The sequence below is a fragment of the Lottia gigantea genome (assembly GCF_000327385.1).
Source record: "Lottia gigantea unplaced genomic scaffold LOTGIsca_36, whole genome shotgun sequence".
In the NCBI taxonomy this organism is placed as follows: Eukaryota; Metazoa; Mollusca; class Gastropoda; family Lottiidae; genus Lottia; species Lottia gigantea.
In genome coordinates this window covers 996,891-1,010,752 of record NW_008709220.1, presented here as the reverse complement: position 1 = coordinate 1,010,752, position 13,862 = coordinate 996,891, and the positions used below count along the sequence as shown (strand labels likewise).

Here is a 13,862-nt window from a genome sequence, read left to right as displayed (position 1 = left end):
TTAAAATTTCTGTTTTCTTTTTATAATGAGCTTTCTGTTTTGATGTAAAACCTAAAGTAATCAATCCACAAGATGAAGTTTGAACGGCAGTGAACTCGGCTAATAAAGTTGGGACAATTATTGGAAGCATTAATCCACCGGTTACGGCTGTTGCCACCGTTATCCCTACTGTTAGAACTTTGCTTAAAGTTTTGAAAACAGAATCACTTCTACTCCATGTTTTTCTACATTTGTTGAAGTGTTTTAGTTTTTCTTTTAGTTCATTTTATTTTTCTATTATGTAGTTTTTTAGGTAATTAAATTAAGTGAACTTCTGATAAAGCAAAAGATGGAAAGTGATTAATATCTACAATAGCTTGACCAGTAAGATGTCCACCAGGCAGTATTTTTTCATTATCTGTTATAATTATTTCAGGTTTAATAATAAAAGCTTCTACAGTTACTAAGGATACATGTTCTTTCGAATCATAAATCTTATTCAGATGAACTGAAATTTTTGGTTTTTCGACATTGATTTTTATTGAACATCTAGAAGTATATATATCTCCAACTTCTAATCTACCATTACGTTCAATTATTGATGAAAATATTATAAATTCTTTATCTTGTTCATACTTTATTCATACTCTCTTGATCTATCAATATTATCAGTAATAGAAGCATCTTTATTACTCAAACTTCCAAATGGAAGATTGAAATAATATGATTTATTTTCTTTCTTGAGATACTCTAATGCGAGTATATTTTTATCCTGCTTTAAAACTACGTTATTAATAGTGGTTATCTGAAAAGTATCTTCATTTTCACCTGGAATGTTATCTATTAATTGTTGAATGTCTAATTTTTGTTTTGCAATCTTATCCTCTAATTTAGATATTAATGAAATTAAATTTTGTAACTCAGTTTTATTCGCTACGTTGACCAATTCTTTTTGAATAAAACTTATTAAACCTTTTACCTCTTGTTGTAGTTTAGTATCATTAATAAAATGTTTATTATTTAAAAGAAACTCACAGTGTAAGAAGTCGCACAGCTTTGAGTGACAGTCGACATGCCTTTGTCCATGTCAAGAGCAAAACAACCGGCGACTCATTACCTGTTTTAACTGATGCGATGAAAGGTGATCAAGTTGTAAGTGTAACGACATATAAAGTCCGTACAGGACAGCACGGGTAACCACAATGCAATCTCCTCTACCCTCAAGTGGTGCTCAATAATAGCCCATCTTTAGCAATTATTGTTTCACATCTCTAATGATAGTCAATTTTCTTTGATGTTCTAGTGCCCTGTATGAGGTGAGCATGCCTACGACGGAAGTCTCCTCACTCCCCTGAAATATCAAGCCGCAAAGAACGATTACAGAACCATAATGTTTTCCCTGTCCACTTAGACCGTCAGACACTGAAAGATGGTGAAGAATACAATCCTCCGTTACGCATACAAATGTGACAATAGGAAGCAGAGCATTAGTCTGTTAGATCATTAGATTTTGATGAAAGTATGTTTTGGAGTACAAACAATGTTTTATTGTTTTTTCTGCTTCAGATGTCCCGTCTGAACACATTTACACCGGGTGCCACTTTGAAGCAAAGTTATGACACCGATAGTATTCGGAATATCGAAGATAGTGGCCATTTTGAATTTGGTCCATAAAACAAATTCCCCAATTGTGCCAAAGTGAAATGTGTTCAGAAGGGCCATCTGAGGCAGATCAAACAATAAAAAATTTATGTATTCAAAAACATACATTGGTGCTCTGCCACTGGACTACATCCCTGGCAACAAAATCAGAGGGGTCATCTGCGAAACCACCAAACGCCCGATAACGACTAATCGTGGACTAATTACGTGGATAAGGGTGGACTTATGGAACAAATTTTAAGTTTGCTATCAATAAGAATACAAGCCTGATGTTTTGATTGGATAAGAATTTACGGACTTAAAAAGTGATTAAAGTCTGGTCGATTAGATTTGGTTGCGGATCTTCCATTCGTGGTCATCGGATTACCTCTAAAAAATAAAAACTGGTCACCTGGGCTTGTTCGCATCGTTCTGACATTCTCCCTGATCTGAATCTTTAGAAGCAGAGACTCCGAAGCTTGAGACATTTCAAGTTTTATAGAACAAGAATTCGTGTTCTCAATTCTGTACCGTACGTTGTTTCGGCAGGACGTTCTACGATTCTAAACCAGACACAAAACGAATTTTTGTCAACATTTACATCGAAAGAATGTTTCCAAGAGTAGAATTCTTGCAAAACTACACTACAAAAAACAATGAATAATATTCATCTCACTGCGTTTCCTATTAGACTCCAGCCCATGGTGCTGGGCGACAACAGTTAGCCTACATTGATGTGGGCTATAGAATGACCAGGTAAGTTAAAATGAGGTGCAACAGGGATAATCTTGTTTAATACTATACGGAGATGGGCAGAGAAACGTTCAGACAATTGGTTCCGCTTATATAGATCATATTAATAAGGAACAAATATTATGTGACATACAAGAGAAAGAGTTGCGAATGATAAGTGGATTTATGTTCATGAATGGCATCGTTTTGGAGAACATGATTGCAAAGTATGACAGATATGACCACAACAACTCCATGTGCTAATAGGTGATGTGTTGGCAGATATTGTTCGGCTTCTGACCAAATGACTACATGTATGCTTGTGTAACAGAGTAACCCCAAACTGTCTCTTTAAAATTGCCGGCAACATTGTTTTAAACTTCTGTAACAACACCCTGTCAATGTCTTTGATGTATTGCATCAGATCTATTGTAAGAACTGTTAAGGTTAAAGTACATCTTAAAATTAAGATTGGTCAATATAAGAGATAGAGAGTAAGCCAAACCTTGTTTGGGTTCCTTGACTAGCTCCAGTGGTGGAGCCAGGTTTACGTCCGAGGGGCTGTCGCCACTGGCATATGTAATAATGAGCAATCTAAACTATGGTATGACATCGTTCCGTTCAATAGATGCTCACATAACCCATATCAAGTAATGCAAATATAATAGACAACTATAGTAAAGGAGCGCCTTCACTATCCGTTTGACCAATCATACCTTAGTTTCAGAAATAGGATTTTTTTTAGCTTACATAATCGGTGATAGTGTTCACAGCTCATCGTCGAAATTTGACCCTTCAAATCTATGTTTAATCATAATTATTCACATTTGAAAGTTAAAAATTCGACTCGAATTTTATTGAAACTATGCCATATATAAAAACACATTACAGGAATAGACAGTGAAATTTCTAGTTTGAGGTATATTTGAAGGGATTTTGCGATTTTCGTGCGTTTTAGTATTTAGCATGACTACAGAATAAAGTAAATTTGTAAACTAATTAAAAATTAGTAAGATTGCCAGATAAGATAGTGAGAAAAGATATCGGATTGCCAGATAAGATAGTGAGAAAAGATATCGAATTGCTAGATAACACAGTAAGAAAAGATATCGGATTGCTAGATAACACAGTGAGAAAAGATATCGGATTGCTAGATAACACAGTGAGAAAAGATATCGGATTGCTAGATAACACAGTAAGAAAAGATATCGGATTGCTAGATAACACAGTGAGAAAAGATATCGGATTGCCAGATAACACTGTGAGAAAAGATATCGGATTGCCAGATAACACAGTAAGAAAGGATACCGAATTGCTAAATAACACAGTAAGAAAAGATAGCGCATTGCTAGATAACACTGTGAGAAAAGATATCGGATTGCCAGATAACACAGTAAGAAAAGATATCGAATTGCTAGGTAACACAGTGAGAAAAGATATCGGATTGCTAGATAACATAGTGAGAAAAGATATCGGATTGCCAGATAACACTGTGACAAAAGATATCGGATTGCTAGATAACACAGAGCGAAAAGATATCAAATTGCTAGATAACACAGTGAGAAAAGATATCGGATTGCCAGATAACAGATAGGGATTCCCCATTCCAATTCATTTCATGGGGAAAATGCGACCAATGTGCAAACTCCCAAAAAGACCTAAATTCCCTACATTTCATAAAACATCCTACATTTCATAAAATTCTTACATTTCATAAATTCTTACATTAAAAAAGACCAAAAAACACCTTCAATCAATTTCCTACATTCCATCAAAAAAAGCATATCAAAATTACCATTATATAAAAATAACATCCTTGTTTCGCTTAACATCTGGTTTTTTAATAGTCTCGTTTTAAGTGATGTTATTTTTAGTCTAGAAACTTCTAGAAGGGAGATAACTCTTGTTTTGGAAAAAAAACAAACCACAATTTCTTCGTTAAATTAACTAATTTAAAAATAGGATGAGTTTAATTCTAAAACACGAACAACACAGATTCGAAGATTATTCGGGCGACGGTATCTTTTCATCAATATTTTCTCTAGGTTCAAAAATAATTCCAAAAGTAGCTAGCTTTGTTTCAAACAACAAATCACTCATTTCAACCGGAGCGAAAGCCGTCGGCTCAATCGCGCAAGCGGGAAAGAGTATAAGCGACGCAGTGAAACAATCTGACGAATTGAAAGAATTACAACTAATAAGAGATCTGCGAAACAGGAGATTAGAAGAAAGGAAAGGAAAAGGTTTTTAAGTTATAGGATAAAAATGATAGTCGCTCACGCTCCAAAAACTTATTTCGGTTCAGGAGATATACAAAAATCATTGGGCTCTCTTCCTGGATTTCCATGGGCGAAATATCCCGGAGAAAAACATCTTCCGTGTCATAATTACACCGGTCCAGGTACCAGGTTAGATCTGCGACTAGACGAAAACGATAAACCCAAACCAGGGGAAGAACCAGTCAATAGAGTTGACGCCGCTGCGCTTAAACACGATATTTTATACAGAAATAAAGACATAAACTTCAGACACGAAGCAGACAGACAAATGATAATCGAACTTGAAAATATTCCAAATCCAACTTTCAAAGATAGAATGCAAAGAGCATTAATCATAAAACTGTTAAAAGCAAAGATGAAATTAGGCATGGGATTAGCGGATGAAATTCATAAAGAATTTAGAAAAACTAAAAACTTTTTAAAAGTTAAAGTGTTTGAAGAAGATGCAATATGGTCAGCCGATTTAATTCATATGCCAGTCGAAAGAGGATTTAAATATTGCTTAACAGTTATGGATTTGTATACGAGATATGTATGGGTTATTCCTTTGAAAAACAAAACGGGATTATCAGTCAAACAAGCATTTGAAACGATTATGAAACAATCTAACCGACATTCAGAAAAACTGTGGGTAGATAAAGGAAGTGAATTTTATAACAAAAATATGAAATCTCTGGGATTTGAAATTTACAGCACGCATAACGAACGTAAAGCTGTAGTAATAGAAAGATTTAACAGGACTCTAAAAAATGAATTATTCAAAAAATTCACGGTATTGAAATCCCAAAAATGGCTTAAAATATTACCAGAGGTTGTAGATGAATACAATAACAAAATTCATTCATCTATAGGTGTCACACCAACACAAGCCTCGAGTAATCCAAATATTATAAAGTCAATTAACGCGCAACATAACTACGAAAATGAAATAAAGAATTTAAATATCAAACCCAAATTTAAAGTCGGAGATCGAGTTCGTATTTTCAAATATAAAAGCAAATTCGAAAAATGTTACGTTGGATACTGGGCGAACGAAATATTCATCGTTGATAAAGTAAACACCACATCACCTCCGACATATGAATTAATCGATCAAGACAAAGAACAAATCATAGGTAGGTTTTATCAAAACGAACTTCAAAAAACCGACTTTTAAAAATGAATGAATTTCTCGATAAATATGGAACCGATACAACCACAAACTTTCAACTTATGAGATGGGCGAATGAGTTAAATATATCACCGTTTTACGCTATAACAAATATACACACTTCCGATCAAAAAGGAGTTCATCATTCTGCTTTGTACAAAGACTCTAACTTATATTTCTTCGATTCTTATGGATTAGAACTCACTGAAGAGATAATGCAATTGACTAATAAACCAATCAAATGTTCTTCCTTTCAAATTCAATTACCGGGACAAAAGTTTTGTGGTCAGCTTTCACTTTGGGTTTTATATCAGTTGAGTTTAGGAAAACAATTCGAAAAAATTGTAATAAATTTAACTCAATAAAAATGGCGAACAAGTTTGGATTAGGTTCTTTATCTTTAGAAACTAAAATACCTAACACTACAGCGTGGATAAATAAAGCGAAACCTTACTTTCTGGATCAAATCGGAATGATTTAGATATGAACAATTTCAAAGTAACTAATTTAAAGTCTCCGGAAAACGATAATGACGCTGTTCACAAGAAATATTTACGGGATCAAATAAATTCAATTGAAGTAAATAAAAACCATTTAGAAGATAAAATAAGTAATGTGAAAAGATTCTTCAAACGTCAACTAAATAATAAAAATGTTGTTAATGATACTAAACTACAACAAGAGGTAATAAAAAGATTAATAAGTTTTATTCAAAAAGAATTGGTCAACGTAGCGAATAAAACTGAGTTACAAAATTTAATTTCATTAATATCTAAATTAGAGGATAAGATTGCAAAACAAAAATTAGACATTCAACAATTGATAGAAAATGAAGATACGTTTCAACAGGAATTAAATGCTCTAGAAACTAAACTTAACAGTGAATTACAAAAAGAACTAACAAATATTAAACAACAAATACAAAACATAGACGAAATCAAAACCTATATTCAACAACAAATACAAAACATAGATGATAGCGAAATCAAAACCTATATTCATCAACAAATACAGAACATTGATGATAGTGTTATTCAACAACAGATAACCACTATTAATAACCTAGTTTTGAAACAGGACAAAAATATAGTCGCATTAGAAAAAAAGTTTCTCAAGGAGGAATCATATTATTTCAATCTTCCATTTAGAAATTTGGGTTTTTTTAGTGCTTCTATTACTAATAATATTGATAAATCAAAAGACTATGAATATAAAACATATGGATTTACAGCAAATATTAGAGTATATTGTGTTCCAAATTATACTATTCATCCCAATTATATTTTTGATGATGATGATGAGGATGATTATCGTCCAATAAATTTTACTTTCCGAGGAAAACTTATAATTGAAATAACTTTCCCTTTTCAGGTAAAAGTTGATTCAATATTCTTCACACAAGACTCTCATTTTTCTGATAAAAAATTTAACGCTCAAAAAGTTCTTCAGTTTATCAATGGTACAAAAAATGTAGAAACTAAAGAATTTGAAATTAACGACGAAAACAACAAGCCTCGACACTTATATGAAATTAAAACGAGTGGAAAATATATAGATAGGTTTAAAATGTTAATCATACCAGATAAAGAAGAAGATGAATTTATATTGAGTGATTTTGATATGTTATTGGCGACGGAAACTCCACCATCAATGAATATTATTAGAAATCTAGAACCACAAAAAGAAGGAAATATGAGTTATGAGTTTTTACGAACATCAGACTTTGAATACGTAAAACTATATTTTGTTAATAATGATTGATATTATAAAAGTCAACAAAAATTCGCAACAGTGGATATAAAATCGGATGCTTCTGATTGGTATTTCACAGGAAATATAATTTTTCGTAAAAACAATTTCAAAGAAATAAAAAGATCAAAAAAGGGTAGTGGTGTTACCCTACTCAAAAAGATAAATGAATATATCGGTATAAATTGTTATATACCGAGCGATGGATACTGCTTTGTAAAGTGCGTTAATCGTGTTTTAAACGAAGACTACAAGAGAGATTTTCAAGATTTCATCAACAGTTTTTCATGATCAAACAGAAAAGGAGTTATGACAACTGCTAGAATCAGTGAATTCAATAAGAAATTTAATACTTATTTTCAAATTTATATGCCCAAACATAGACATTTTCAACCAAAGAAAGTATCCGAAGGATTAGATTGGGTTTTTTATTTACACAAAGAACATTTCTGTCTCATTAGAAGAAATAACAAAACCTTATGTATTAAAGAAATAGAAGATAATTACGATGAAAACGTGTGGAGAACTTGTAAAGATGATAATGCGGTAACGCAAGTTTCACCTCTAAAACTAAATGTTTTTCCAACCATTCCCGATGATTGTTTATACGCATGGGATTGCGAAACCTATAACGAAAATAAAGCCATACCTTATTCTTGCACGTTAATTAATTTAGAAAAACTAAGAAAAATGTTAAACAGAATAAATAATCTCTTTCCAGATTTAAAGCCGACAGATCCCATTCCAGAAGAATTTTCCATCAAAATCATGACTAATATAGTAGAAATATTTGTAGGTACAGATTGCATCGATCAAATGTTACAACGTTTAGGAAAAATAGATAAAAAAAGAATAACATTAATTGCTCATAACGCTAGCGGTTTTGATAACTGGATCATGATCAAAAACGTAAAAAAATTAACACAATGCCCTTTAAAAACAGCTAGAGGAATTCTGTCTCTACCTTTAACTAATTCATTCACTGATGAAGATTTACAGAAAATATGGAAAATAAAGGGTAATTCTAATTATTTGCAAAATATTAATTTCATATGTTCCTATCAACATGAATCATCTAGTTTGGCAGCATGGGGAAATTCATCTAATTTACCAATGAATTTGGGAAAGATTGAGGATGTTAATATTGCAAAATACACTAAAGATAATTGGGAATCTTTAAGACACGAATGGGAACCTTACGCTAAAAGAGATACGTTATGTCTCGGAGCTTGTTTGATAAAATACAATCAAGCAATGAAAGAAGTTGCATTTCAGAATATTTCCAATAATCTAACGGCTCCTTCTTTATCTTTAAAGGGTTGGTATTATTTATATCATTACGATAAAGAAATGGTTGAAGAAGAATGGTATGAAATACTAGAATGGTTCCGAAACACAACGAAAAGGATAATGTAGAAAAGGTTTACTCACATACTCACCCTTTTATAAGATATTTCATCAGATAAAGTATTAAAGGCGGAAGAGTTTCGGCAAATCGAAAATCATTTGAAACGAATAAATGGATGAAATTTGTAATATATTAAGTGAATACACAGAAACAGTAAGTAATAATATAATTGATTTATTAAAAGAATATAGCGCTAGCACGAAAGATAAAACGGAGGTTCATTCGAGACTTAAAAAACTAAAATGTACTAAACTAATGGCCTTTGATGCTAACGGTTTGTACGCTTCCGCCATGTCGGATTTAGATAGCGAATATCCGAGAGCGGAAAGTGGTAGACCATTTCGACAAGAAGAAAATAAAGAATTTGTTAAGCTATTTAATGAACAGAAATTCAGACCTAGAACTGCTATTTTAAAAGTCTGGTTTGAATATCCCAAAAACATGTTCTCCCAACCCATACCAGCTAAAAATAAAATCACTTTCACGAATAAAGAAGGTAAAAAGGAAACTGGCACTAAAATCAGATTCAGAAATGGTTTCTGTTCAGATGTTTTAACATCGGTCGATATTCAATAAATAGTTAAAGCCGGTGGACGAATTATTAGAATAAATATAAACGAGAAGGTAATATTGTGGGTAGTAATTGCATGAAATTATTAGGTAATTCCTTGTATGGTAAATCTATTCAGAAGGATATAACTACATCGAGACATCCATGGAGTGAAGCGACTTTAAAAGCCAACTACGATTCACACGTCAAAAGCTATGAAAAAGTAAATGATAGTCAATATATAGTTGAGATAAATGAAGAAGAAAAAGAATTTATTTCTCCTAAATCTACACGACTAACACCTAGTCATTTGGGATCATTCGTTTTATCTCACAGTAAAAAAATAATGAATAATTTTATTCGTGTGATAGATGGATTTTATAAGCCTGAAATATACTATACGGATACCGATAGTTTATACATTTCGTCTAGCAATTGGGATAAATTAAATGAAGCTGGGTTGGTGTCCGAAAATGATTATTGTAAAGGAAAGAATGATTACGGTGATGGTGGAATTATATTTGGTTTATATTTAGCGCCAAAAGATAAATACAATATCATTCTAACTTCCGATGGTGTTTTAAAAGAAAAGAAAACGTTTAAGGGTTACTCTAAAGATAAGATATCCGTAGAAGATTATTTTCGATTAGCTAGTGGACTCAATGTAACGAATGATTTAAGAAACCTTGGGTAAAAAGTTTCACCAATGGAGTAGTTATTCCAAAGGATGATGATAAACAAAAGAAAGTTTTTAGAAGTTATCTAAATCTCGTTAAGAGAAAAGCACCAAACAGTGAAGGAATCATGTATCCTTACAACGACGGAAAAGAATTGAACTTGGATGAAAACTATGAATTTGATGATTTCGATTCACTATTCAAGAAGAGAATGAAGAGTGTTAATTTTTTTGTTTTAAATGAAGTTGAATAACAATTTCCTCGTTACCAAAATCTATAAACCTATTTTTACCATCTTTTATTTCCAGATTTATATCTTTAATCATAAAGGAATTAAGTGGTAAATACGTCGTTTGAAATGGTTTCTCTATAATTCTATATCCTATCGGTACAGTGAATGTTGGAAGACTGTAAATAATCTGACGTTTGTATTTATTGAAAAATCCACCGTTTATCAAATTGCAATGTATATTTATGACATCGATATCATTTTCGATATTAGCTTTGTGTGGTGCTAAAGTGGATTGCGTGTATACTCGTTTATTAAATCCTAGTAACGTATTCAGTGAATTTTCTACGTTGAAATCAACTTGACTATTATTTCTTAATATCAATTTTATTTTGTGCAGATTCAAATTACCTTCGAATTCAATATTGTTTTTACCTGCGTATTCAGATAGGTATTCGTTAATGGCTATGTATTCATAGCTTCCTGGTAGTAAACGTATGGTTTTGAACATAACTCCGTTATCTGTTGATATTTTTATTTGGTTATTTTTTTCGTTGATATTTCTAATGGAATTGTAAACAGAGAAATACTTTAATCCCAATTCATATTCTTGATTGCGATCGAGTTCGTACTCATCATCTAGAGACAATTTAATGTCTGATTTATTTGAGGTGATGGCGAATAGTTGTTCTTTATTTGACATTTTTAATCACGCTTTTATAATCATTTTTATCTATGATACCTTTTTCTAGGAGTCTTTTTAGTATACAATTTACTTCATTATATTGTCTGTCTGATCGATGTCCTTCCTTCATTGCCGCTAATATTATTCGTAATCTATTAAGTAGTTCCTCGTTGTTGTCGGATAAAAACGTTATACCTTGTCCACTGTTTTCTCTCCTTTTCCAATTCGTCTATTTGTTCTGTGATTGGTGGATTGTCTTCATTATAATCACTCGCTTCGTCAACTTCGTATTCAGCATGTTCAATTGCTTTTATATATAGTTTAACTTCTTTCGATCTATTTGTTTCGGGTCCTGTCTTTCTTATTTCTTCTAGAAATTTTGAGTATGCTACTAAATCCTTATAATCGGCAATACCAGGATTCCCCCCATTCATTAAATCTATTAAAACTTCTGTTGTTGTAAATGTAAAGTCTTTTCTATCGATTTTGAATAAAGGGTACAATTTTTCAAATTTTATTCTATATCCATTAAACAATCACCCATCATTATCAACAATTGGTGAAATGCTCTTTCGTAAATCTGGGTCTGGGTTTGAAAAATAATGATTTATATCATCTAATGACCTAATTATAATACCATCATATTCAATGGGATATTCTATTTGATAAGGAGAAGGAAACGGTGGTTGTTGAATTTGTTTAGGTTCTAATTTCTTTTTAATATCCTCTTGAGATTTTAATATGGGTTGAAATAGAGTTTGATATATTTTTTATTTCTTTTTAAAATATTATTCCAATCGCTACTCATTTTTAAAAAAATAAAAGTTAACAAATGTCTGTCATAACTCTTTCACCTGTAGGTTTTCTAGTATTAGCAAATATATATCCGTGATCATCTGGGTTTTTCCATTGAGTTTTACAAACCTTTTTAAATGCATCTCTGTCCATTCCGTGATTTATCGACTGAATGATTTGAGATAAATCTTTATCGTTTAATTCAAATAATAAAAAACAATTTGCATTTTTTCTAATGAACATAGAATCCATCCCGTAAAAAGATTGGGAGTGGTATATGCAGTGACAGTTGTGATGTCTTCCTTTCGTGAAGAATTCTTGTTGAACAGCTTGATTTATTTGCGCAACGCATTCGTCAAACAATATTAAGTTCTTTCGTTTGCTATCAATATTAGAAAAGTCTAGATCATTAATATTTTTCGTAAGAAAAACTTTTATATCCGTTGGTTTCTTTCCTTCGATGTAGTTATCTATGATATCTTTTATTTCCATTTCTTCTTCGTTTTCTTCGTAATATGGGAATAGGTCTTGAACATCTTTCTTTGGTAAATATTCTAAAGCTTTGAGAAATTGATGATACGATTGCTCAGGTGTTGTTGTGTAGATATACAAAGAATCGAAATCTAAAAGGTTTGGTGTTGTCAACATGTTAAAAGTGAGATGTGTTTTTCCAGAACCGGAACTACCGCATATACACATGAGCATAGGGTTATTAGGAAATATTTCTGAATGATTAAATTTTTTGCCCATTTTTATTATTTTAAATGGTTCCAAAAATCACTCCTTCTCCTTTATACTTTGAAAGATATATTCCTTCTCCAGTGTGTATATTTCTTAAAAATATTCCATTACCATTATGTTTGACTTTGATTTCTCCCGTATCAATACTATCTACTAATTTATTTAATCCTTGTTTAACAGTTTTCTTGGTTTCTTCACTAAATCTTTTTCCAAATTCTTTCATTGTGCCTATCATATCTCCCACTCCTGAACCTTTTTTTGCAGTAGCTGCTTTCTTTGCAGCAGCGGCTTGCTTTCCTAGCTTTTCTACTTCAAAATTGTGTCTATGTTCTTCGGCTGCTGTTACTGCAGCTGCTTTCTTTTCGTTGGCAACGCTTACTCCACCAGCTGTAGCACCAGCCACTGTAGCCGCCGCGGTAATACTAGCAAATATTAAAGGTAGGGAAAATATAAATTCACCTTTTTTTACATTTTATCAATTTCAATATATATTCTCTGACTTTACAATATTTGTATTTATCAATAAGTTTTTTAGTTATGTTGATTTTTTTACCGTTGAAAGTTATTACAGTTGGGGAATCTGTTTCAACAGCTTCTATTATTTTCATAACTAAAGTTTCTGGTTTCATTTTTAAGGGTGTATTTTTTACTCAATTCTTATTCTTCTATCTGCTATTTTAATTAAATGTTTTGCTTCTTTCAATAATAAACAATAACCTGTTACACCTCCTTGTGTTTTTTCAATATGAATATTTATGTTGACTCCTGTTTTGAAAAGATCTTCTTGGTGAGCTGATAGATCAAAACAGAAGATTGGATGATTAAGTGCAAAATCTACATATTCAAATTGAGGTGGATTTCCAAATAATTCACACATATTTTTATAGTTTCTATACAATTCATTATAATCCTTTGTGGTTGGATTAATTGTCAAAGGTTGGTTAGGATAATTATCGCTGTTTAATCTTACTTGAACTTTATGGATTAAAGGATTTTGAGTTTGGTTCATTGCCACTCTAAAGACATTATTGTTATTCGTTTGAGAATCTGGTAAGTTCTTGAAACCAACCATTAAATATCTTGCTGGTTTAATAGTGTTAGTGATTGGCCACGTGGTGGATTCTCCAATTAAAGTCATGCTACCTACCGTATTACGGTGAAGAAAAGCTATTTCAATATCTTTAGTTAATGAGTTGAATATTCTCGTTTCTACTTCAATTGATGGTGTTATTACGGGTATGAAAAGT

At 31.9% G+C, this 13,862-nt stretch overlaps 6 protein-coding genes across 6 annotated transcripts; 3 read left to right on the top strand and 3 right to left on the bottom strand.

Annotated features, from left to right (window-relative positions):
- Nucleotides 1-3,351: 3,351 nt before the first annotated feature.
- Nucleotides 3,352-3,957, bottom strand: LOTGIDRAFT_121355 (hypothetical protein; the record flags this gene model as incomplete). The annotated part of the gene is made up of 1 exon (XM_009058863.1): nt 3,352-3,957. One exon carries the CDS (start codon nt 3,955-3,957, stop codon nt 3,352-3,354), a length of 606 nt encoding a protein of 201 aa, XP_009057111.1.
- Nucleotides 3,958-4,617: 660 nt separating this feature from the next.
- LOTGIDRAFT_162841 (hypothetical protein) lies at nt 4,618-7,542 on the top strand (the record flags this gene model as incomplete). Its single annotated transcript, XM_009058862.1, has 2 exons — nt 4,618-5,061; nt 6,295-7,542. The coding sequence occupies 2 exons, from the start codon at nt 4,618-4,620 to the stop codon at nt 7,540-7,542; spliced, it is 1,692 nt and encodes a 563-aa protein (XP_009057110.1).
- Nucleotides 7,543-7,839: 297 nt separating this feature from the next.
- LOTGIDRAFT_162840 (hypothetical protein) lies at nt 7,840-8,946 on the top strand (the record flags this gene model as incomplete). The annotated part of the gene is made up of 1 exon (XM_009058861.1): nt 7,840-8,946. The coding sequence occupies one exon, from the start codon at nt 7,840-7,842 to the stop codon at nt 8,944-8,946; it is 1,107 nt and encodes a 368-aa protein (XP_009057109.1).
- Nucleotides 8,947-9,229: 283 nt separating this feature from the next.
- LOTGIDRAFT_162839 (hypothetical protein) lies at nt 9,230-10,182 on the top strand (the record flags this gene model as incomplete). The annotated part of the gene is made up of 2 exons (XM_009058860.1): nt 9,230-9,434; nt 9,599-10,182. The coding sequence occupies 2 exons, from the start codon at nt 9,230-9,232 to the stop codon at nt 10,180-10,182; spliced, it is 789 nt and encodes a 262-aa protein (XP_009057108.1).
- Nucleotides 10,183-10,386: 204 nt separating this feature from the next.
- LOTGIDRAFT_162838 (hypothetical protein) lies at nt 10,387-11,097 on the bottom strand (the record flags this gene model as incomplete). The annotated part of the gene is made up of 1 exon (XM_009058859.1): nt 10,387-11,097. One exon carries the CDS (start codon nt 11,095-11,097, stop codon nt 10,387-10,389), a length of 711 nt encoding a protein of 236 aa, XP_009057107.1.
- An 807-nt stretch (nt 11,098-11,904) lies between these two features.
- LOTGIDRAFT_121345 (hypothetical protein) lies at nt 11,905-12,624 on the bottom strand (the record flags this gene model as incomplete). Its single annotated transcript, XM_009058858.1, has 1 exon — nt 11,905-12,624. One exon carries the CDS (start codon nt 12,622-12,624, stop codon nt 11,905-11,907), a length of 720 nt encoding a protein of 239 aa, XP_009057106.1.
- Between the last annotated feature and the right edge of the window lie 1,238 nt (nt 12,625-13,862).